This window comes from Thalassophryne amazonica, chromosome 7 (genome assembly GCF_902500255.1).
Source record: "Thalassophryne amazonica chromosome 7, fThaAma1.1, whole genome shotgun sequence".
NCBI classification, from domain to species: domain Eukaryota; kingdom Metazoa; phylum Chordata; class Actinopteri; order Batrachoidiformes; family Batrachoididae; genus Thalassophryne; species Thalassophryne amazonica.
In genome coordinates, this window is record NC_047109.1 from 104,045,413 (window position 1) to 104,069,185 (window position 23,773).

Genomic DNA, 23,773 nt, shown 5'->3' on the forward strand with positions numbered 1-23,773 from the left:
TTCCACCAGAGCTCCCTGGGGTGAAGCATTTCAGTGGCTACTGCAACAACTCCTTCACACCAAACAACCAGATGTCTGACATTACTCACCAGGCACAGATAGACAATCCTCCACTGCACCTGTACAGTGCCACTTTCTTCACAGGAAGCTAGCTAGGTTTTTAATATAGAAGAAACCAGTTATTAAAGTTTTGTATTTACCAATAGTGTTTTACTTTTAAGGGTGGCAAGGTGGATTAGTGGTTAGCACTGTTGCCTCACAGCAAGACGTTGGTGGGGTGGCTTCTTCCTGGTCCTTTGTGTGTGGAGTTTGTGTTGTTCTCACACTGTTCGTGTTGGTTCCATTGGGTACTGTGGCTGCCGTCCAAAGACATGCAAGTTAGGTGAATTGGTGACTTTAAATTGACGGTAGGTGTGCGTGTGTGTCTGCATTAGTTTGTCTATCTGTGTGACCCTGTAATAGACTGGAGTCCTGTCCAGGTTTGTACCCTGCATCACGCCCTACGACTGCTGGGATAAGCTCCAGCCCGCTGTGACCCTCAACTGGAGTAAGCTGGTATATCAAAAGAATTCTATAAGTTTTGACTGTTGTGTAAGCATGTTGTGAACATGACTATGTATGGTGTATTGGAATATGGTGCCTAAAAAAAAAAAGCACTGAACTTTTGCATTGCATAAGCGAACAGATAGTATAAGTCAACTTACTGGCTCTAAAGTTGGGCACTTAACCTGAAAGTAATTTGTTTTTGCATTGCACTGTGCTCCACGTTTCCACAAAGTGCAAAGTAGGGCCCTCTGTGTTAATTTTTATTATCATATTTCAGCAGCAATCAAATGTAATTTTATTCTGGTGAAAGACAAAATATTCTTTCATGTGCTTTTAATGGTGTCAAAACATTTCCTTTCAATTCTCTCATCTTTTCCTAAGAATAGGTTACAATTCAACTCAGACATCATGTTCATTTAAACACTGTTCAACTTGAGTTAACACTGAGCATTTTGCTATGTTATTTAGATTTTGCTGAGATAATGTCTGACCCTGAACAGTAAAACAGATGTTGAGACACGCTGAGGTTTGGGGGGTCATGTTCACAGTGACCTCAGAGTCCAGTTCTGACTAATTGCTGACAGAGACACATTAAGAAACTAACCGCTTGAGAAGGATAAGGGTTTTGTTTTGTTTTTTGTTTTTCTTCGTTTGTAACATATGACTGCATCCCTCTCTGCTATTTTCAATGGAGCAGAATGCATCAGCTGCTGAGATGCTAAATGCTTTCAGCAGTGCACTCTCCTAAGGTTTATTTTAAATTTTTAGGAGGTGAGAAAAAATACTTACAATACTACTTGAAAAAATACTGCATAGAAAATAAAGACACAACAAAATGTTTAGTGTTCCAATGCATAGGAAAAGCCTAGATATACTAGGATGGATGGATCGATAGATGAATCCATCCCCTCCAGGGGTCAATGCAAAAATAATAAAGTACAGTGCAGTACAGGGAGAACAAACTCATTCAAAGATTTATTGAACTTTGATGTACCCAAGTGCGGTCTCACACGAGGCAAAACTGCAACAAGAAAAACTTTCTTGACTGGCTACTTGAGGCTGCCTCCAGAAAGGAGCAGGTTCCCAGGCGTCAGTTGAAATGATTGCGATTTAATTTTGGATGCTAATGGCATTAACACTTTTAGTAGCTATTGGTGGCTTGAGGACTTTTGGTCCAGTTAATCCATGATTACTGAGGAAATCTTCAGCTTTGTAAAACTTTGTAAAATGCCTAAGCAGTGTGTCACCCCTTTGAGTCTGGTCTGCTTGAGGTGTCTTCCTCAGTATCACCGGAAGGAGTTTTTCCTTACCACTGTCACCTGTGTGTGCTTGTTCTAGGGGTTGGTAAGGTTAGACCATACTCTTGTGAAGCCTTGAGGCAGCTTTGTTGTGATTTGGCGCTGTATGAATGCAAATAAACTGAAATTGAAATGAGCGGGTGATCATTTTTTAGTGCCACACCAAACTCAACTGTTATGAGGACTGACCACAGTCTGCAAAACATAATTTAATCAACACTCAAACCAAGGAGTTAAGTTCGAAGTTGGGGTGTATGCGTGCTTTGTTCATCCCACCCAACCTGTGCACTACCTCTTTATCTATTTATGGGCTGGTCATGACATAGGCAGCGGAAACACGGCCAAAATGTGACACCCAGAGCAGCCATTTTTGGGCTTCAAAAATATATAAAACCTCTGGGTCACATCATGCAGGGTTATACAGCATGTATACAGTCTATAGATGTACCGAGTCAATCCAAAAACTAACTTGGTTTTGTTTGTGTAACATGCCATAGATGGGTATGCCCAACCAAATCTCACGACAGTTCAGGGTGGCATTATGAAAGTAAATTTATCTGTGGTTGGTGACACGGTTATGAAAATAGGGTGCATTTTGTGATGGGGGCCTGAAATGTGGGGTGACAGGGGTCTGTGGGGGGTTATGTTTAGAGTTAGGAGAAGGGGAAGGATTAGAAATAAAAAAAAAATAAAAACTGCATCACGAAAATGGAACACTTTGCGTGACGGAACGGAAAAAAACATGAGACTGGGCTGGTATCAGAATCAAATTTAGAATCAGAATCAGAATCCAGTTTATTGGCAAGTAAGTTCTCACATATAAGGAATATGATCTGGTGTCACTGGTGTATAAACAATAAAAAGAAAAGTTTAAAATACTTCTGTAACAAGTAACTGGTGCATAAACAACAATAAAAAGAAAAGGAAAAATATACTTCTGTATAAAGGAGTCAAATAGACAAACAGGCAAAACTATGTTCACTGTCAAATAAATGCCACCTGCTACATGATTAAAGGATGCTGGACTGATGAGCAGCTCAGTTCTGTGTACTTTGACCACCATACCTGCTTTCATATCACCATCACCGTACGCTAGCAACCATGTGGAGAAACATGATGGCCAGGATGTCTGCAAATACAGGATGAAATATAAAACAGAATGGGAAAATAACCATGAATTAAAGAACGATAGGCTGGAGATGACAACAAAACTTTTCATCTGCACTGCAAATTAGTGAAACTGAAACACTATTCCAGAATATTTTGAAACCTTTGCATCTTCCTTGTTTCGAAGCATTGTTCTCAAACCTAAAGGTGTCCTATGCTAAACATTGGTTTGTTTTACCCCCCCTCTGGTGATGAGTCAAAGTAATATGTTTCTTCTGGTTGCATTTGGTTCAGTATCCATCCCACTGCAGTGATACTAATGGAACTCTGTGTTTTTCTTCTAGTCAGGTTTGATCCGAACACAGGATGCAGACTACTTCCTGAGACCCGTTTCCCGCCTCCTTGCTCAAACAGAAAATTTCATAGCACCGTCCACTCACCAGCCTCACATTCTCTACAAGAGCGACAGGAATTCCTGGAGACACCAGAGAGATTATCACCCTCGGGTGCTGCAGAAGAGATCCACAGACTCACAGCCGGACTCGGATCATCTTTGGTCTTACAGAGATATCATCAGCGAGAGATCCACAAACCTGCAGACAGATCCTGTCAACAGCCGAGGTCATCACCAAGAGGACAAACATGGGCATTACCACGACAACAACCACCATGATGAAAGGAAGCATCATATCAGTGGTCATCACCACCACGATGGTGACTACAAGCATGGAGGGAGGCAGCGGCAACACTTCTGCGGCAGACGGAAGAAATGTATGTAAGGGCAATTTCTCATTATAATCCAAGTCCATGCTGCAAGTTACCAATATTAAACTGTGCACTCACATGTGCAATTAACATGTTCTGACTATGTATATATACCAGTGCTTTCAATGCAAAGAGTTCAACAAATTCAAAACAAGAAATGCACCCAGTATAATATACATCTGCCAAAAAATGACCTGACACATCCATATCTATGGAGGTGCGAAATTTATTTACTTTTTAAATTACAAAATCTGTCAAAAAAAAATTCAATGGCTTCCTTTGCAGTCCGGGTTCAGTCACTTCTTTGGGTTTTGTAGAACTGGGGACATTTGTTTAAAGAAATCCTGCTGAGGAAAACGCCAGCTACAAACTGACTCAGATTCACTAATATGTGTTTTTAGACACAGATCATCTTGCCTTGGGGCAACTGTTTGTTGTGATTTGGCGCTATATAAGAAAAAAGTTGATTGATTGATTGATTGATGTACAAGTTAACAACATTCTGCACTGCAAAAAGTAAAAAAAAGTTCAAGAAAACTTACAAACTTAACTAACCAGCTATACAGCCATAAAGTGCTTTGATTTCTGAGAAAGAATTCTGTAAAAAGTTAGTATATACAACCCCTATTCCAATGAAGTTGGGACATTGTGTAAAATGTAAATAAAAACAGAATACAATGATTTGCAAATCCTCTTCAACCTATATTCAAGTGAATACACCACAAGGACAAGATATTTAATGTTCAAACTGATAAACTTTATTGTTTTTGTGTTTGTGTATTGTTATTCTCCAGATTCTCTGAATCTTCTGATTATATTATGGACTGTAGATGATGGAATCCCTAAATTCTTTGCAATTGAACATTGAGAAACATTGTTCTTAAACTGTTGGACTATTTTTTCACACAGTTGTTCACAAAGTGGTGATCCTCACCCCATCTTTGCTTGTGAATGGCTGAGCCTTTGGGGATGCTCCTTTATACCCAATCATGACACTCACCTGTTTTCCATTAGGTGTTCTTTGAGCATTCATCAACTTTCCCAGTCTTTTGTTGCCCCGACCCAACTTTTTTGAAATGTGTTGCAGGCATCCATTTCAAAATGAGCAAATATTTGCACAAAAAAACAATAAAGTTTATCAGTTTGAACATTAAATATATTGTCTTGTCTTGAATTGAATATAGGTTGAAGAGGATTTGCAGATCATTGTATTCTGTTTTTAATTTACATTTTACACAACGTCCCATCTTCATTGGATTGGGGTTGTGTATATATATATATATATATATATATATACTACCAGTCAAATGTTTGAACACACCTTCCTAACATTCAAACAAAGGTACATTGTTGGTTTTATCAAAGTTTAAATGGAATTCTTTGGAAAACTACCTTCAAGGAATAACCTTTCAAACAAGGATTTTATTAGCATTTTTCACGGTGACAAACATCATCTTCCACAGCAATTATCTCAATTCAATGCGACATTTGTGAGTGACTTTATTAGTAACATAACCTTGGAAGGTTGAGGGAAACGTTTAGATGCACTTTGCAGCTTGACATGTTTGCTTTCAAGAAATTATCTAGGGATCAGTTGACGTCTGGGTCACGGAGGTCACCTCATAGAGAGCAGGGACTGGAATGGTACCGGCAACCATTACACTGCAGAACTCCAGCCATCTGTCCCCTGGGAAAACACACTGATGTTTACATTCCAAAGAATGACATCACTGAACATTTGTGCCACGTTCTACTCAAAAGACACTCTGGACACAAAACCGCTTTGTACTTTGATGAGCAAACTTTGAAGCTTATATCGGTTATCGCCGCCATGAAACGTGAGGTTTTGGTCATCTGAAAACATGGAAATAGAGCTTTGTGCTGCTAATCTCAAGATGTGCACTGAATAGTATCCTGATCCCTTGTCATAACAGAGGAAACAATATTCAGGGAAGGCAACCAATAATTTAAAAAAAGGGTTGGTTGATGTTACGATTAAGTTGGTCTGAGTCACATGTTCATTCAACAAAGGCCAGATAGGTCTTCACAATGAGCCCATACTCTGAATTACATCACAATTTCTCACATAAAAAGCTTATCTGTCTCACATGGACGTAATTGTGTGTCAAGATACCTTTACGAATCGAAACTTGATAAGGAGCCTGAAACATGAATTGCTTTTAGCACATGAACAAAAGTAATGTCCTTCATGGATCATTAGCACACAGTTAACGCCTTCAAAAGGTGACACTAATAAGAGATTTCTTTCTTCTCTACAGTGAAATGGATTTGCCTTTGGCGTGTTGAGGAATTATGAGTTGTCATAGCTGCTACTAATATGTTAGATGATGTGCTTTCACACTATACTTAATGCTAGCAAAACACAGAGACTGCCAGGGTCAACAAAAGAAAAAAAGCTCAGTTTGCAGTTTATACATGACATCAGGTCATAACACAAAGAGTGTAGTTAATCATCCAGAACGGTTGTCAGCTAGCTGCCAAAATCTCTGGTTAACACTCACCAGCCAAAGTGGCCATTTGGCTCGTGGCTGGAGGTTAATTTAAGCCAAACAGCATTTGTTGTAGACTGTTCTAACAGACATTATACTAATAAAATGCTGTTATATGTATTGCTATCCCGAGTGCTGAGGCAGATCTTTCTGTACAGTTCACGTTATATTTATTGCACTCCCCTTACCTCCCTCCATCTCGTTTTTCAGACATGCCCAACCTCCGACAGAGGACATCTTCATCCTCCAGATGAGTACACGTTAAGCCCAGGAGCAAAAGGGCAGCGCTCATGAAGAACCAGGCGGGACAGAAGCTCAATGTGGAGACGTTGGTAGTGGTGGACAGGAAGATGATGGATAACCACGGCCATGAGAACATCACCACATACGTTCTCACGGTGCTGAATATGGTAGGAAAAGCTCAAAAAAACCCAGCGAAGACGCTAAAGCAGGTAAGAAGAGGCGCCAAAACCTGAAGGATTTACTTCAGTTCAGCCACTCATTGTCTGAAACTGCATATTCCTTTTAAGTGTCATGGAGGGAGGTACGGTGCAACCTGCCTGTAGGGCCAACACATAGACACATGGCCAATTTAGGGACTCCAATTCACCAAACGTACATGTCTTTGGAGGTGGGAGGAAGCCAGAGTACCTGGAGGGAACCCACGCTAACACTTGGATGAAGGACAAACTCAAGACAGAATGGACTGTACCAGATTCAAACCCAGGAGCTGATTGCTGTGAGGCAGCATTGATAACTATTAAGCCAAGGCACAACATAAGTTGTCCACAAGGTGCTACACATGAGTAAGGTTTAGATCTTGCCCACCTGCTGAGCAAGCACACCAGCAACACTGGTAAGGAAAAACTCCTTCAGGTATTTGTTGATGATAAGAAAGAAGAAACCTCAAGCAGACAAGATAGAGATGGGTGCCATCTGCTTTGACCATACTAACTACCTACTAGCATAGTTATACCTCTAGCCACTAGCCTCTGTTCATAGGGTAGATCTGTAAATTATGATACTAACTTTATGGCCTGGCACTATATTTTTTCCAGTACAATGCAGTGTTTTTTGTACACTGGTGCCCACACTACATATCCATATTCAAGTGTGGGTCACAGCAGTTCTGTATAGAGATGCAGCATACTATCATCAACAAAATGTGGAAAAAGTGAGGCAAATGTATTGTCTGTAGACCTCTGAGACAGGATTGTCTCAAGGAACAAATCTGGGGAAGGGTATAGAAACATTTCTGCTGCTTTGGAGGTCCAATGTGCACAGTGGCCTCCATCATCTATAAAAGGAAGAAGTTCAGGACTCTTCCTAGAGCTAGCCGCCCGTTGAAACTGAGCGATCGGGGAGAAGGGCCTGAGTCAAAGAGGCGATGAAAAACCTCATGGTCACTCTATCAGAACTCCAGCATTCCTCTGTGGAGAGAGGAGAACCTTCCAGAAGGACAACCATCTCTGCAGCAATCCACCAATCAGGCCTGTATGGTAGAGTGACCAGACAGAAGCCACTCTTTAGTGAAAGGCGCATGGCAGCTCACCTGGAATTTGCCAAAAGCCACCTGAAGGACTCTCAGACCATGAGAAACAAAATTCTCTGGTCTGATGAGACAAAGATTCAACTCTTTGGGGTGAATGCCAGGCATCATGTTTGTAGGAAACCAGGTATCATCCCTACAGTGAAGCATGGTGGTGGCAGCATCATGCTGTGGGGATGCTTTTCAGGGGCAGGAATTGAGAGACTAGTCAGAATTGAGGGAAAGATGAATGCAGCAATGTACAGAGACATCCTGGATGAAAACCTGCTACAGTGCCCTCTTGACCAACCTGATGGAGCTCGACAGTTGTTGCAAAGAGGAATGGGGTAAAACTGCCCAAAGATAGGTGTGCCAAGTTTATGGTATCATATTCAAGAAGATTTGAGGCTGTAACTGCTGTTTCTGTGTAGGCTCTCTTCTGTGTAGGCTCTCTCTAACTGCTGCCAAAAGGTACAGCAACAAATTATTGAGCAAAGGGTGTGAATACTTATGTACAAGCAATTTCTTTCTTTTTTTTATATATAAATTTGCAAAAAAAAAAAAAAACTTTTTTAATATTGTCCTTGTGGGGTCCTGTGTGTAGAATTTTGAGGGAAAAATAAATTTACTCCATTTTGAAATCAGGCTGTAACATAACAAAATGTGGAAAAAAAATGAAGCACTGCAAATACTTTCTGGATACACTGTATGTCACGTGATCATGATCATGATCACATATTTGTTATTGATACATAGATTGCTAAACTATGTTAACCACAACCACTAATCCTAATCATAACAAGGGTACGCTATATACGAATAGAATATGGGATTAATAAAACAGCTATGCACGAACAGCCACTTCCAAGTCTAAAAGCCAGAGATTATTTGGTGCAGCTTAGACAGACACACAGATGGAATCAGATTTCATGTTGTGCTCTAGACAATATTATTATTAACACCTTTAATATGAGCAAACCACACAAGTGTTTTATGTTATACACTTGTATTTTGACTTTGTCCCTCTGGATGGATGAAAACGTTTGCTGAGTTGGCAGTGTAAAACAGAAAACTTGAGAGTTTAACATAACTGTAGTTTCTATAATCACAGTTTAAAATATATATTAAGTACAAACTTGTATTTATCTGGCAATAAATGGCACATGTATATAACACAGTTTGACACAGGATAACACTAAAACAAATGACTTTTTCCTTCTGTGGACCTCAGAAACAGAAGAAAATACAACAACTGGCAAAACAAAACAGAAAATACAGCACATTTAATCATTTTCTACATTATGACAGCAGCATATCAGTTAGCTTCCTGTGCTGTAATTGTGACATGAAATGGCCTAAAAATGAAAAATTCCAGGCTGCAGAAACAGCCACTTATAAAGCCAGTTTCACTAATGACTAAACATCACACACAAACGTGTGGTGAAAATAGTTTGGGGTATTTTTCATTAATAATTCATGCTCAGTCAGCATTAGCATGCTAGCTTTAGCTTAGCAGGCCAAGAGCATCGTGAGCGGCATAAATTCAAAAGCAACAGCTCTCATTTCTGTTAGATGTATACATGTGAGTTTATATTTTATGTTGTTATGTTTTACTATTGATTAATCATTTCATTTAAATGATTATATTTTTAGTTTGCTAGGGGCTGAATCATGTAAGTGTTGTTGTGTAGAACTGGTTTATGTACTGAGAACAATAAAAGGGTCAGGTTACTGTAAGTGTCATTTCACCGCGGGTCAGAGCAAGAGTGGGACCTCCCCCTCCGCTCACGAGAACCACTTAAGTTAGGAAGCTGCGAAATGAGGTCCGACCATTGTCACGCCTGTATTATGTTTTCTAAAAAGTTTTCTTTTTTTGTCTTTGTTCTGGGCTCAGAAGACATGTTCTCCTGCGAGAGATACATATCCTGAAACCCAGGCCTGTTAATCTCACCAACTCTAAATAAATTTTAAATTGAGGAATAGATTGAATCCAGACTCTGATTGGGACAGGACACAAAAGATCAGGGGAATTACATTTCTGATTTGGTTTTTAAAACAACAGCAGTAAAAGTACTTACCGAGTGTGACGTTATCATCAAGTCTGACATTTCTTTGGCTCATCAGCGTAGTAACTCTCTTTCTTACGTGTTCCTAGCTGGGTTGTATGGCGGTTGCCAGAGAGGGGAAATGACGTCATAGGAGATTTTGCAAGATGAGATTTTGTGTACGGGGAGGATTCCTTATTTGCAGTACAGTCACATATTGGTAGACACTTTGTTTGATCTAAGATGGTTTCATTTCTTCTTCAATTTGCTTCTGTTTTCCCCAAAAATGACACAACCCATGGCAAGTGTTTACAGTCTTTTTCAAACAATTCATTCGCTGGCTAACATAATACAGTCAGTGAATTTATTTATTTTTTATCTTTTGCAATATGCATTCTAATGAATGGGTATTTCTGCTAGTTTTATTAATGAGCAGACTGCAGAGATAATAAAACCTCTATATGCTTCTTTGTGCATGACATATTTTTAAGGGAAGGTACCTTTCAGAGGGACCTTGCGTAACATTATTTGGTGACATAGTGATGGCAAAATGAGGCCTCATGAAGACTTTGGTGCCTTTTCTGGGCCCACTAGATGGCAATGTTCATTCAAAAGTACACATTCCCATTCTCAACTCATTACATTTTTGCACTTGCTACGTGTCCCTTGTTGTCACGGTGTGATAGCATTAGGGATAATGTTTTCCTGCCCATCACACAGTGACTCATCCCATGCTGATGTTCAGTCAGAATAAGCTGTTTGCATCAAAATGTGGTGACCTAGGTGTGAGACAAACGTTGACCATCACAGAAACTCTCCAGTGCACCACAATTTCTACATGTAAAATTGTGGTTACATATGTAACTGCAGCGAGCCCTAAAAGACCACCACTGGTGCAGAAATAAAATACCTCTTTTGCTGTGACTGTTGTGTTAGGCCAAATCAATTTGGCTCACAGGCCTCAAATTGGGGAGTCCTGCTCCAGGAAGTAGCCGCGCATGGGACAGACTGACTTACAAGCCAACTGCAGAGTATATAACAAAACCTGGAACTGTGAATTGAATAAGGTTCCAAATAAACTGCTCTGTTAAGTGAAGGATTCACAAAGAGCCAGTTCAGTAAAGTGAACAATTTTTTGCCATCACTAATGGCAAGTGCATGCATGTCGGTTCGCTTTTGGCAACAGTACAACAAACTCTGAAATGTTTTCTTTTTCTGTCATCATGTCAAATGAGAAAATGGAGCATGGTTATACTTCTCAAACATTATCCAAAACCTCAAAGCTGCTTCACCATTACATTGCAAACCACACATACACCATGTATGTGCATGTGCTGCAGACAGCCACTTGGAAGTCATCCACAAATCCATTTACAGTCCGTCATAACGACTGGACACCGCTGTCACATATCAGAAAGAGCATGTCTAAAACCATGAAAGTGATATTAGGGTGACATCATTGCCGTAGCACTCGCTGTGTCCTCTCAGCTGATCTGCGAGCAAATTCTGTCACGCTCGTTTTGCTACTTAATGACTGACTGACAAATCCAAAGATAATCCGTCTATTTTCAAAACACAGTCCTCTCTAGTAAAAACTGAGCTGGAGCTGTCACAGCTCGCCCCATCGGAGTCACCTAAATACGGTGTGGAGTGTCACAGAAAACACCCGACACCCCCGTACCCCCCAACCCCCGACCCACTTACACCCACCCGCTCACCCACCTGCCGGCTCCTTTGCCTTTTTAAAAAGCTGGTTTGGTATTTCTTGAAAATTAAATCTGATACACTGTTCGGGTATTTGCCTTGATTTATGTTTTGCTTCTTCAAAGTGGCAAAACTTCAAAAACATTTTGTAATTACTGGCATAAAGCAGTATTTAGAAAAACACTGAACTCTATGGTAACGGGCGCAAATGTTGCTTTCATGTAGCGGTAAAAATATGGTGATTTATTGCATCTGTTAGTCTGTGCAAAATGACACCGCTATCAAACACGGGGTATACCGGGAGACCATATTTAAAGTAAGTAACTTTGAGCGCCTCTTTTACATTTTTTTTTTTCTTAAAATCGGTAACAAATCACAACCTTGTATCTACCTTTGACTCCATAAGGAGGACGACCAAACATTCGGAACATAAGGAACGAATGTGAGGTTTTGTGAAGAAAAAAGTAAATGAGTGAGTGGCACCTGAGGTATTCATAGGGCCTGAGAGAAACAAGAGCAAGAGCCAAAAGATCAGGAGTCTATTTTTCAAAGACCCAGCTGTTATGACATCCGTGTGAGTGCAAAGCAAATTGGAAACAGCAATTTTGGCTACTTATACTTCAGCGATACAGTCAAAATGGGGGTTTTGTATTATTTCCAGAAGCAGGTATATTGTTCACATTTGACACAGGTATTTCTGTTGCATGTATAAATGTATATATATAGTCAGGTTTGTTATATAATGTTTCCTAGGTTCATTGAAAAATTTTGGAGATTTGCAAAACTATACATTTTTTTAAAAGGCTTATGAAATGAGGAATCCAAATAAACAATGTTTCAATTTTTCAAATGTTATTATGGCCACCATCTTGGATTTTCAAAAATGGCAACCTTCGGAAATAGTCAAGTTCCTTGTGTAATTTCATTAAAGTTTATTGGAGATTTTGGAAACTATACATTTTTAGAAAGAACATGAAATGAGGAATCCAAAAAAATAATGTTTCCATTTTTTCAAATATTGCTATGACTGCGCCCTGTGACAGACTGGTATCCTGTCCACGATGTACACTGCCTCACGCCCTATGACTGCTGAGATTGGCTATCCCATCCCCTCTGACCCTTAAATGGAGTAAGCGGATATAGAAAATGGATGGATGGATGGATGTTATGACTGCCATCTTGGATTTCCAAGATGGCGGTAATTTCATTAAATTTTTTTGGAGATTTGGAAAACTATGCATTTTTAGAAACCATATCAAATGAGGAATTCAACAAACAATGGTTCTAATTTTTCAAAGGTTGTTATGGTGGCTATTTTGGATTTCTAAATGTAGAAACCTTTGAAAACTAGTTTTTCACTTTCTGGGCTTCGGGTTAACCTAGGAACATGATTGAAGTGACTAATTTAGAGTTTTGCAGGGCAAGGATGAAGATGAAAATAGCGGAAGCCGTTGGCATGTATTTTTTGAGATGGGCAACCATTTGACAGATGATGACCCATTCACTTGAGCCCGGGGTACTCCACTGCAGCACTAACGAGATGTGACGTGCAGCTTCAGATCCTTCAGACTGCAGCAAGCCACTAATGACTCCACTAATGGGAGGTTTCCTTAAAAACCCAGCCCGTCTGGCTTTGCCCTATTCTGCCATGGTCATGGTGACTTGCCGACAGGGACTTGAGGGAGGCGATCAATCTTTGTCAGGAGACCTTACTGCCATGGGTGGCCCAACCAGGAGATAGTGCTCCAGACAGCATTGCTCTCAACGTCTCAGGCCCGTACAAGCTTCTCCACCACAACAAGGTGTTGATCATGAAGAAGCAAGGATCCAGAGACCTATGCCCTTTGATCCTCTGGCTCTAAGGGCAAGGATTCAGAGATACTAATTTCAAATTACTCAAGTTGATGAGTAACAACAATGTCTGCTGCCATTTTGGATTTTACTGTGGGTAGCTGATGTCATTGACTTATGGGACATAGAAACCTAATCCATGTGGGTGTATTTTCCTTACTAATCACAACCAGATATTTGTAACGTATTCAATCTTTCTTGGAATTTGTAATAAAGGCTATGAACCCTTAAACCAAGACTTGTGCTGTAATTTGTTCACCACATACTATGAAGGTGATTCACAAAGAAGCAGAAGTCAAGAAAGTTTCCGAATGTTGCCAATTTTGGACATCCAAGATGACGCCCAAAATAACCTTTGACAAAATGTTTGGGGATTTCTTTATTATTATTATTATTATTATTATTATTATTATTATTATTATTATTATTATTATTATTATTATTATTATTATTATTCCTCATTTCAGAAGCTTTTTTAAAACTACAGTTTACTGAGTCCCCGACAAACTATAGTGAAATTATATACAGGGATCCTGAATATTTTGGAAAAAAAAAAGTGCTGAATATCTTATTATGTGTCATCTTGGATTCTGAGGTGTGTGTGTGATTATGAACATAATCATTTGGTGTGAATCCTACAGGTCTCCAGTCTCTTCAAAGATGGTACAATTGGGGGGAATATCAACATTGTGATTGTTGGCCTGGTGCTCCTGGATGAAGAGCAGGTGAGCATCTCACAGCCTGTCAGCAGGTGCTAACGTCATCATATTCTTCCATTAAACATTGTGACTGATGAGAACAGATTTTTGAAGTTACATTTGAAAAATTAAAAAATGGGGTATGTTATAACAAAGAAACCACATAAATACCCTAGATATTAGTTTAGGTGAATTCTTGCACATTGTCTCTGTCTATGTGGGTTTATGATCAGTTCATTCCAAATCAACATTAAAAGTTAGTTGAAGATTCTAATATCTGAGTCACATTTCCACTGTGTGCTAGCCTAGGCTTCGTTACCTAATCAATGGAGAACTTGAGATTTGTTGAATCTGACAATACCTGTTGGTTATTATTTACATCTGCCAAGGAGGATGCAATGTCGCTGGTGTTTGTTTGTTTGTCAGTAGGCTATCTCAAAAGGATATAAAACAGATTTTAATACAGTTTAGTAGAGAGGTAGGCCTTGGATCATGGAAGAGTTGACTAAATGTTGGTGCAGATCTAGATCAAGGTGTAGAGCTTGTGTTTGATCTTTGATCGAATCATGATAACAAAATCAAACATATCAGCATCATAAATATCCTGTAGACAAAGAAACATACACATGCCTATGAAAATTTGACCTCCTTAGCATTGATCACAGGTAAAATGTCAGAATTGAAGCTCAGTGATGAGGATCAAAGTTCAGTTATCAGGATTTTAAAAAAGGAAATGTCAGAGACCATGCAAACAGGATTGTTGGACATTGGGATTCGTATTTGCTCTCTGTCTGTCTTTCTGTTTTAGTTTGAGGCATCATGTTGAGGAATTTCAAACCCACAAATGAGTAAACTTTGCAAAAAGATAGAAAACGTATTATTTCTTTGTGTCTTTGATTTCATGCCTGAGGGAGAAGAGACTGTCAAGTGTCTGAGAGTTTGCCCTAACTACTGAGAACTTATGCTGTGGATAATTGTAGGGTGAACATTCCCATGGATCTTTGCCAAATTCAAAGAGGAAGACATCGTAAAAAAGAAGAAAGAGGAACTTGAGGTAGAGACAAGTTGAAATAGACAGACACAGTGGAGAACTCAGTCAGGAATAGTTCTGTTTCATGTTAGAGTTTGGTTTCCCAAAGACACTCTTATCAGCAGGAATTCTGGAAATGTCACCAACTTTGTCTTGTTTGTTTGTGTTATGTTTGTGTTATACTACCTTGTGTACTACTTATACAACTTCACATTAACACTTAATCAACAAAATGACTTAAAATTTAAACCTTGATCACTATTAGATCTTTGTTAGGGCTTTGTGATGTCATAAGGAGAGAATGTTAAAGACAAAAGAGACAAAAGGAAAACGAGAAGCACTCGCGCAAACCTCCTCCAAGGCCATAGGGTCACTGATGTCACATGGAATACCCTTTGGCAAAGAGACTTATTCCATTCCTTTTCATGCATCTACCGTCATGTTTCAGATTCAGTGGTTAACCCTCTGGGGTCCAAGGGCATTTTTTAGACAGTTCACTCACCTGGCATAAATGTTTTATTATTGCTGTTAACAGCTCTCCCTGCATCCCACAATCACGTTTTATGTCTCTTTTTTTCAGGATAACCTGTACTTTCAAAATATATATGCTATACTTGTGTTTTATAAGTGCAATAAAGGTTTACAATCAGAAATAAGAAAGGAAAAAGTAAAGCAGAAATATACTTTTCCGCGCACATTTATTCAAAACACACAGCAAACTATAATAAACAACTGTTTTGACACTTTATAAAGGTAATTTGGGCTCTTGTGTGAAAGACTGTACAACAAAAAGGTTCAAACAGTAAACACAAATGCACATTTTAAACAATATATACAAAATGGTCTATGTGTTTTGTTTGTCTTCATCTCAAAGCAATTTCTGTCTGCAATTACACAAAGGTCACATCACAAACTTCTACTATGAAGCTGACTGTGTGTTTGTTCTCTCCTGCTCTGAAAGCAACATTCACACTTCGAGTCTCATTCATTTTGAGGAGCGGCCCCTCCCCTCCTCACTCGATTGATATGGTAAACAGTGCTTTACGCCAGAACGAGAGAGCTTGCCACCGGCTTATCCAGTAACATTTACAGGAAAACTAGTCAAGCAATCTTGATACTCACACACTGTTTGAGCATGTGAGGTTGTATGAGAGGTGCTCCATCTGCTCACTTTCAGTTTCGCTGTGCAAAATGGCATAGGGTGCATTGGAGCAGCCAGGGGCTATTCAAACAGGCCAATTCGTAACACATCACTCCTAAAAACAATCTTTGGTGTGTCACATGAGAGCAGTCTATCATAAGGCTACATATAAACAAACACATTCATAGTCACACGCACACATATGGTCAACTTCAGAGGTACCCATTTACCTAACCTGGACGTTTTGGAAGTGGGAAGAAACCGAAGCACCCAGAGGGAACCCACTCAAGCACAGGGAGAAAATGCAAACTCCACACAGAAAAGACCTGGTGGAAAGTGATCTGATGACCTTCTTGCTGTGAGGCAATGGTGCTTTGGGGAGGTGATCGTCTACTGGTTAAAGCATTGAGCTTGAGACCAGAGGATCCTCGGTTCAAATCCCAGCGTGACGGGAAAATCAATAAGGGCCCTTGGGTAAGGTCCTTAATCCTCTAGTTGCTCCCAGTGTGTAGTGAGCGCCTTGCATGGCAGCACCCTGACATCGAGGTGAATGTGAGGCATTATTGTAACACACTTTGAGCATCTGATGCAGATGGAAAAGTGCTACATAAATGCATTCCATTTATTTAACCACTAAGTCACTGTGCCGTCCTACGGAACTATTAGCAAGGCAAGTGGCAACTATCAGCAGCTTTTGTTTAGTTTAGTCCTTCTCAAATAGTGGGGCGCGCCCCCCTGGGGGAGTGGAGTGCGGTGCTGGGGGGGGGGGGGGTTGACCACGGGGAACATGCTTTTTTTCCAGTACTAGAAAAAAGTGTAATTGCACATTAACTACGGTAGGTGGCAGTGGCGCTCTCATTGTCAAGAGTGTGCGCAGGGAGTATTGAGGACTCTAGCGTAATGGAACGCAGCTCTATGCACGGCTTGTTTTTTTTTCCACACTATGGTGGGAGACAGAGAAAGACAGCTGTGTCTTAAACTGTTGGCAGTGGACAGCATGAAGCCAAATAAATGAACGCATCTCTTAAAGACATTACACCCCACGAGTTGAGTTTTTTCAGCGAAAACATGCTGAATATTGCCAGCAATCATCCCGCTTTGTAAATGCTGCTTCAGTAAACCAGCGAGCACAGTTAGCATCATAGCACCTTAGCAGAAGAGCTGAGCAGCAGTGGACATGGTCTCTGTCATGCTGGATGACGGTGCTGCAAAAATAAAAACTAATAAAAAAAAATAAAAATCATAAAAAATGCACAGACTGTTACAGACTAAAAAACAGTTGATCTAAAGTGCTTTCTTTTATGTTTTCTTTAATGTTAATAAAGATACAATTTATGCAGAGCTGTACTTATAACAATTTTATGGACAAATGATACTACGGGGGGAGCGAAATGTTTTCTTCTTCCTGGGGGGAGGAAACGGCTGTTGGGTGGTAGCAGTGAGATCAAGTTATTTAGATCCTCAGAAGCATGGAACCATTTGCCTGGGGGCATACAGCAAATAAGTTATAGACATTATTTTGCCCGAATTGCCCGACTGTTTTTCCTCCAGAGGAATGTTTTCAGGACTTGGTGATTATTTGACTGTTTTCTTATCTCAACTCACAAAGACAATAAACTGTTTCACAGGACTGAAGCATGCTCCACTCCCTCTCAACCCACCCCACCCCCCACCCCTCACACGCAACTCAGGGTTGCTGCGTGACCTTCACCCACTTGCCTCAATTCGGATAACAGACTTCTTCAAATTTAGTGCACATAGACAATGTCAAATGTGTATGCGCTGTCTTTAATTCTGATGTGTGCCATTATTACGGTAAATAAGTAATAATTGTGGACTAATTGCTGTCTGAGGTAACTGGAGTGTAAATATAATTTCTCCACTGTGAGATCAGTAACGTATATCTCATCTCATCTCATTTTAAAAAGATTTTAAACAAAACTGTATGAATGAACTAAAAAAGCATAGACTTTGGACTGTGTTTAATGTCATGACGAATTAGGAATTGAATCTGTTAATTGCATGCATTATTAATTGTTGAATGTAGTTGTATTGTGATTTTAAGATTTTGGACCCGAGGAAAACAAGCAACCACTTTGTGGAAGCTAATGGGGTTCCAAATAAATAAACAAATAAACAAATTGATTGTAGATATCCAAGAAATGTTATTTTCTGATGATAGCTAAGTAACATCATATCATGATGTTTTAGTGACGTCACAGTGACATCACTAATACTGTATAATGCTGTTATTTGATGATGGATATAAGCTTTGGATCACCTCTCGAGCCCTCGCGGTTGTGGGAATATTTTTCTGACAATTATGGCAACATTCTGACATTATCACAAGTCTGCTCATACAGTTGATCACAAATGATTTATTGATCATGATAAGCTTTCCATCACCTCTCTAGCCCTGTTGGTTGCAGAGATTATCCAAGAAAAATGTGTTTTCCTGAACATATTTTTGATGACACTGACCAACGTTTGACCAATTTGCTACAAAAGTAAATAATCTAGACACAGTAACTGGGGGAATATTCCTGCAGACTTTAGTGAAAATCTGCTCAACTGTTTATGTGTTATTTTGTACACACAGACAGTGACTACAGATTACAATCATTTGTGATCGCAGTGGTGATTACAGTCACAGGGGCGCAGGAGTGATTACAATCATATCATAACAGTATAACCATCAGACTTATTTTTAACAGTTTGTTGACAAAATGTCATCAAAACCTGTCCGCCACTGCGGGACACATAGTATTTACTGCTAAACAGACAGAATCTCCTAACCTCCACCTCTTCTCTGTGACTTGTTGGGTGTAACCCTGACAGTAATAGTTTGTAATATGGTAGATAATGTTTTACTTTTTATTATGTGTAACACATGTACAGCATGGCGTTGTACACATTCTCGTTTGATTTACTGCAGTATCCATCTTTCTGTTTTGGTTTTTGTGGCTTGCCTCCGTGAACATCACCTCATCTCTTCCTTGCTTCTTCTTTGTCTGTTATCTGACAGGACGGCTTGGTGATCAACCACCACGCGGACCACACACTGAACAGCTTCTGCCACTGGCAGTCCGCGCTCGGGGGCAGGGAGGGCAGACGCCACGACCACGCCATCCTCCTCACAGGCCTGGACATCTGCTCTTGGAAAAATGAACCCTGTGACACCCTCGGTACGACCTCTGTATCTGCTTTCTGTGACCAAAGTGTAAAAGGAGTTCCTATTATCTGTCATATGGTGTGATCCAGGGTCACATCAGTCCAGACAGATGTTCAAAAGATTTACAACTCTCAAATGATTTAGGTCTTTAAAAATATTTCACTTGCACACATGGAAGGCTGTACTCAAATTTCCTTTTTTAGCTCTGACATAAACTGTGAATGAAAATTATCCTGCACAATCAACTATGAAATCTCTAATAAATCAATTACCCACCAAGCTACTACAAATAATATGACAAATATAAGAAAAAAAAGTTGAATATTATCATGTTTTCTAATTTTTCACTTCATTATCCTTCTTTTTGGTACTCTTGTTTTGGTCAGGGTCAGGTCAGGTCCACCACACATTGGAACTGCCTTGGGTTCTCGATGGCAACCACCCTGGCAGTCAGTTGGTCCATCCCAACCTATTAAAAGTAATCTTCTATTTGCCACAGCGAGATGAAACATGGGCAACCCCTTAACCCTCTTCAACCGCTGTTGTCCTTAGCACTAAGGCACATGCATCTGGGGTCATGCCCCACAAAACATTCCATATGGCCAAAATGTTGTAGCCGACAGTCCTTCACAATACAAGTGATACTTCTCATCTGAATCTCACTAAGTAACCGCTTATTTGGCACAGTCATTCCCACAATACCCAAGGATCCTCCAAAGAGACCAATGAACAAAGACATCTAAGACATCTAGTGGTGCCTTATGTCAATGGTTAACATCTAATTGAATTTAATTTAATTAGCTTATAATGCGCCAAATCACAGCAAAAGCCATAAAACAACATAAACATGAACATAAAATTGAATAAATTATTAAAAATGAATAAAAAAAATCAAATACATAAATAAAAACAGAAGTAAAAGAATAAAACAAATAAAAATAAAAACTATCCATAAGAAAAAGAATAAAAATAGGTTTTGAGTCTTGACTTAAAAATGTCCACAGACTCAGACTGCCTCACGGTCGCAGGAAGACTGTTCCACAGGGCGGGTGCATGATACGAAAAGGCTCTTTGACCTGCTGACTTCTTCTTCACCCTGGGAACACAGAGAAGTCCTGCATCCTGCAACCGCAAAGCCCGGGCAGGCACGTAGAGTTCCACCAGATCAGCCAGATAAGATGGCGCCAGTCAATGAACAACCTTATAAGTCAATAACAAAACTTTAAAATCAATCAATCAATCAATCAATTTTTTTATATAGCGCCAAATCACAACAAACAGTTGCCCCAAGGCGCTTTATATTGTAAGGCAAGGCCATACAATAATTATGTAAAACCCCAACGGTCAAAACGACCCCCTGTGAGCAAGCACTTGGCTACAGTGGGAAGGAAAAACTCCCTTTAACAGGAAGAAACCTCCAGCAGAACCAGGCTCAGGGAGGGGCAGTCTTCTGCTGGGACTGGTTGGGGCTGAGGGAGAGAACCAGGAAAAAGACATGCTGTGGAGGGGAGCAGAGATCGATCACTAATGGTTAAATGCAGAGTGGTGCATACAGAGCAAAAAGAGAAAGAAACAGTGCATCATGGGAACCCCCCAGCAGTCTACGTCTATAGCAGCATAACTAAGGGATGGTTCAGGGTCACCTGATCCAGCCCTAACTATAAGCTTTAGCAAAAAGGAAAGTTTTAAGCCTAATCTTAAAAGTAGAGAGGGTGTCTGTCTCCCTGATCTGAATTGGGAGCTGGTTCCACAGGAGAGGAGCCTGAAAGCTGAAGGCTCTGCCTCCCATTCTACTCTTACAAACCCTAGGAACTACAAGTAAGCCTGCAGTCTGAGAGCGAAGCGCTCTATTGGGGTGATATGGTACTACGAGGTCCCTAAGATAGATGGGACCTGATTATTCAAAACCTTATAAGTAAGAAGAAGAATTTTAAATTCTATTCTAGAATTAACAGGAAGCCAATGAAGAGAGGCCAATATGGGTGAGATATGCTCTCTCCTTCTAGTCCCCGTCAGTACTCTAGCTGCAGCATTTTGAATTAACTGAAGGCTTTTAGGGAACTTTTAGGACAACCTGATAATAATGAATTACAATAGTCCAGCCTAGAGGAAATAAATGCATGAATTAGTTTTTCAGCATCACTCTGAGACAAGACCTTTCTGATTTAGAGATATTGCGTAAATGCAAAAAAGCAGTCCTACATATTTGTTTAATATGCGCTTTGAATGACATATCCTGATCAAAAATGACTCCAAGATTCTCACAGTATTACTAGAGGTCAGGGTAATGCCATCCAGAGTAAGGATCTGGTTAGACACCATGTTTCTAAGATTTGTGGGGCCAAGTACAATAACTTCAGTTTTATCTGAGTTTAAAAGCAGGAAATTAGAGGTCATCCATGTCTTTATGTCTGTAAGACAATCCTGCAGTTAGCTAATTGGTGTGTGTCCTCTGGCTTCATGGATAGATAAAGCTGGGTATCATCTGCGTAACAATGAAAATTTAAGCAATACCGTCTAATAATACTGCCTAAGGGAAGCATGTATAAATTGATAAAATTGGTCCTAGCACAGAACCTTGTGGAACTCCATAATTAACTTTAGTCTGTGAAGAAGATTCCCCATTTACATGAACAAATTGTAATCTATTAGACAAATATGATTCAAACCACCGCAGCGCAGTGCCTTTAATACCTATGGCATGCTCTAATCTCTGTAATAAAATTTTATGGTCAACAGTATCAAAAGCAGCACTGAGGTCTAACAGAACAAGCACAGAGATGAGTCCACTGTCCGAGGCCATAAGAAGATCATTTGTAACCTTCACTAATGCTGTTTCTGTACTATGATGAATTCTAAAACCTGACTGAAACTCTTCAAATAGACCATTCCTCTGCAGATGATCAGTTAGCTGTTTTACAACTACCCTTTCAAGAATTTTGAGAGAAAAGGAAGGTTGGAGATTGGCCTATAATTAGCTAAGATAGCTGGGTCAAGTGATGGCTTTTTAAGTAATGGTTTAATTACTGCCACCTTAAAAGCTTGTGGTACATAGCCAACTAACAAAGATAGATTGATCATATTAAGATCGAAGCATTAAATAATGGTAGGGCTTCCTTGAGCAGCCTGGTAGGAATGGGGTCTAATAAACATGTTGATGGTTTGGATGAAGTAACTAATGAGAATAACTCAGACAGAACAATCGGAGAGAAAGAGTCTAACCAAATACCGGCATCACTGAAAGCAGCCAAAGATAACGATACGTCTTTGGGATGGTTATGAGTAATTTTTTCTCTAATAGTTAAAATTTTGTTAGCAAAGAAAGTCATGAAGTCATTACTAGTTAAAGTTAATGGAATACTCAGCTCAATAGAGCTCTGACTCTTTGTCAGCCTGGCTACAGTGCTGAAAAGAAACCTGGGGTTGTTCTTATTTTCTTCAATTAGTGATGAGTAGAAAGATGTCCTAGCTTTACGGAGGGCTTTTTATAGAGCAACAGACTCTTTTTCCAGGCTAAATGAAGATCTTCTAAATTAGTGAGACGCCATTTCCTCTCCAACTTACGGGTTATCTGCTTTAAGCTACGAGTTTGTGAGTTATACCACGGAGTCAGACACTTCTGATTTAAAGCTCTCTTTTTCAGAGGAGCTACAGCATCCAAAGTTGTCTTCAATGAGGATGTAAAACTATTGACGAGATACTCTATCTCCCTTACAGAGTTTAGGTAGCTACTCTGCACTGTGTTGGTATATGGCATTAGAGAACATAATGAAGGAATCATATCCTTAAACCTAGTTACAGCGCTTTCTGAAAGACTTCTAGTGTAATGAAACTTATTCCCCACTGCTGGGTAGTCCATCAGAGTAAATGTAAATGTTATTAAGAAATGATCAGACAGAAGGGAGTTTTCAGGGAATACTGTTAAGTCTTCTATTTCCATACCATAAGTCAGAACAAGATCTAAGATATGATTAAAGTGGTGGGTGGACTCATTTACTTTTTGAGCAAAGCCAATAGAGTCTAATAATAGATTACATGCAGTGTTGAGGCTGTCATTCTCAGCATCTGTGTGGATTTTAAAATCGCCCACTATAATTATCTTATCTGAGCTAAGCACTAAGTCAGACAAAAGGTCTGAAAATTCACAGAGAAACTCACAGTAACGACCAGGTGGACGATAGATAATAACAAATAAAACTGTTTTTTGGGACTTCCAATTTGGATGGACAAGACTAAGAGACAAGCTTTCAAATGAATTAAAGCTCTGTCTGGGTTTTGGATTAATTAATAAGCTGGAATGGAAGATTGCTGCTAATCCTCCACCCCGGCCCGTGCTACGAGCATTCTGACAGTTAGTGTGACTCGGGGGTGTTGACTC

At 39.8% G+C, this 23,773-nt stretch overlaps 1 protein-coding gene across 1 annotated transcript in view; it reads left to right on the forward strand.

Moving 5' to 3' along the window:
- Positions 1-23,773, forward strand: part of LOC117513511 (A disintegrin and metalloproteinase with thrombospondin motifs 16) — a 259,672-nt gene that overhangs the window by 91,214 nt on the left and 144,685 nt on the right. The window contains 4 exon segments of the mRNA XM_034173682.1: positions 3,296-3,722; positions 6,437-6,636; positions 13,996-14,079; positions 19,249-19,408. Coding sequence (XP_034029573.1) covers positions 3,296-3,722; positions 6,437-6,636; positions 13,996-14,079; positions 19,249-19,408 — 871 coding nt within the window.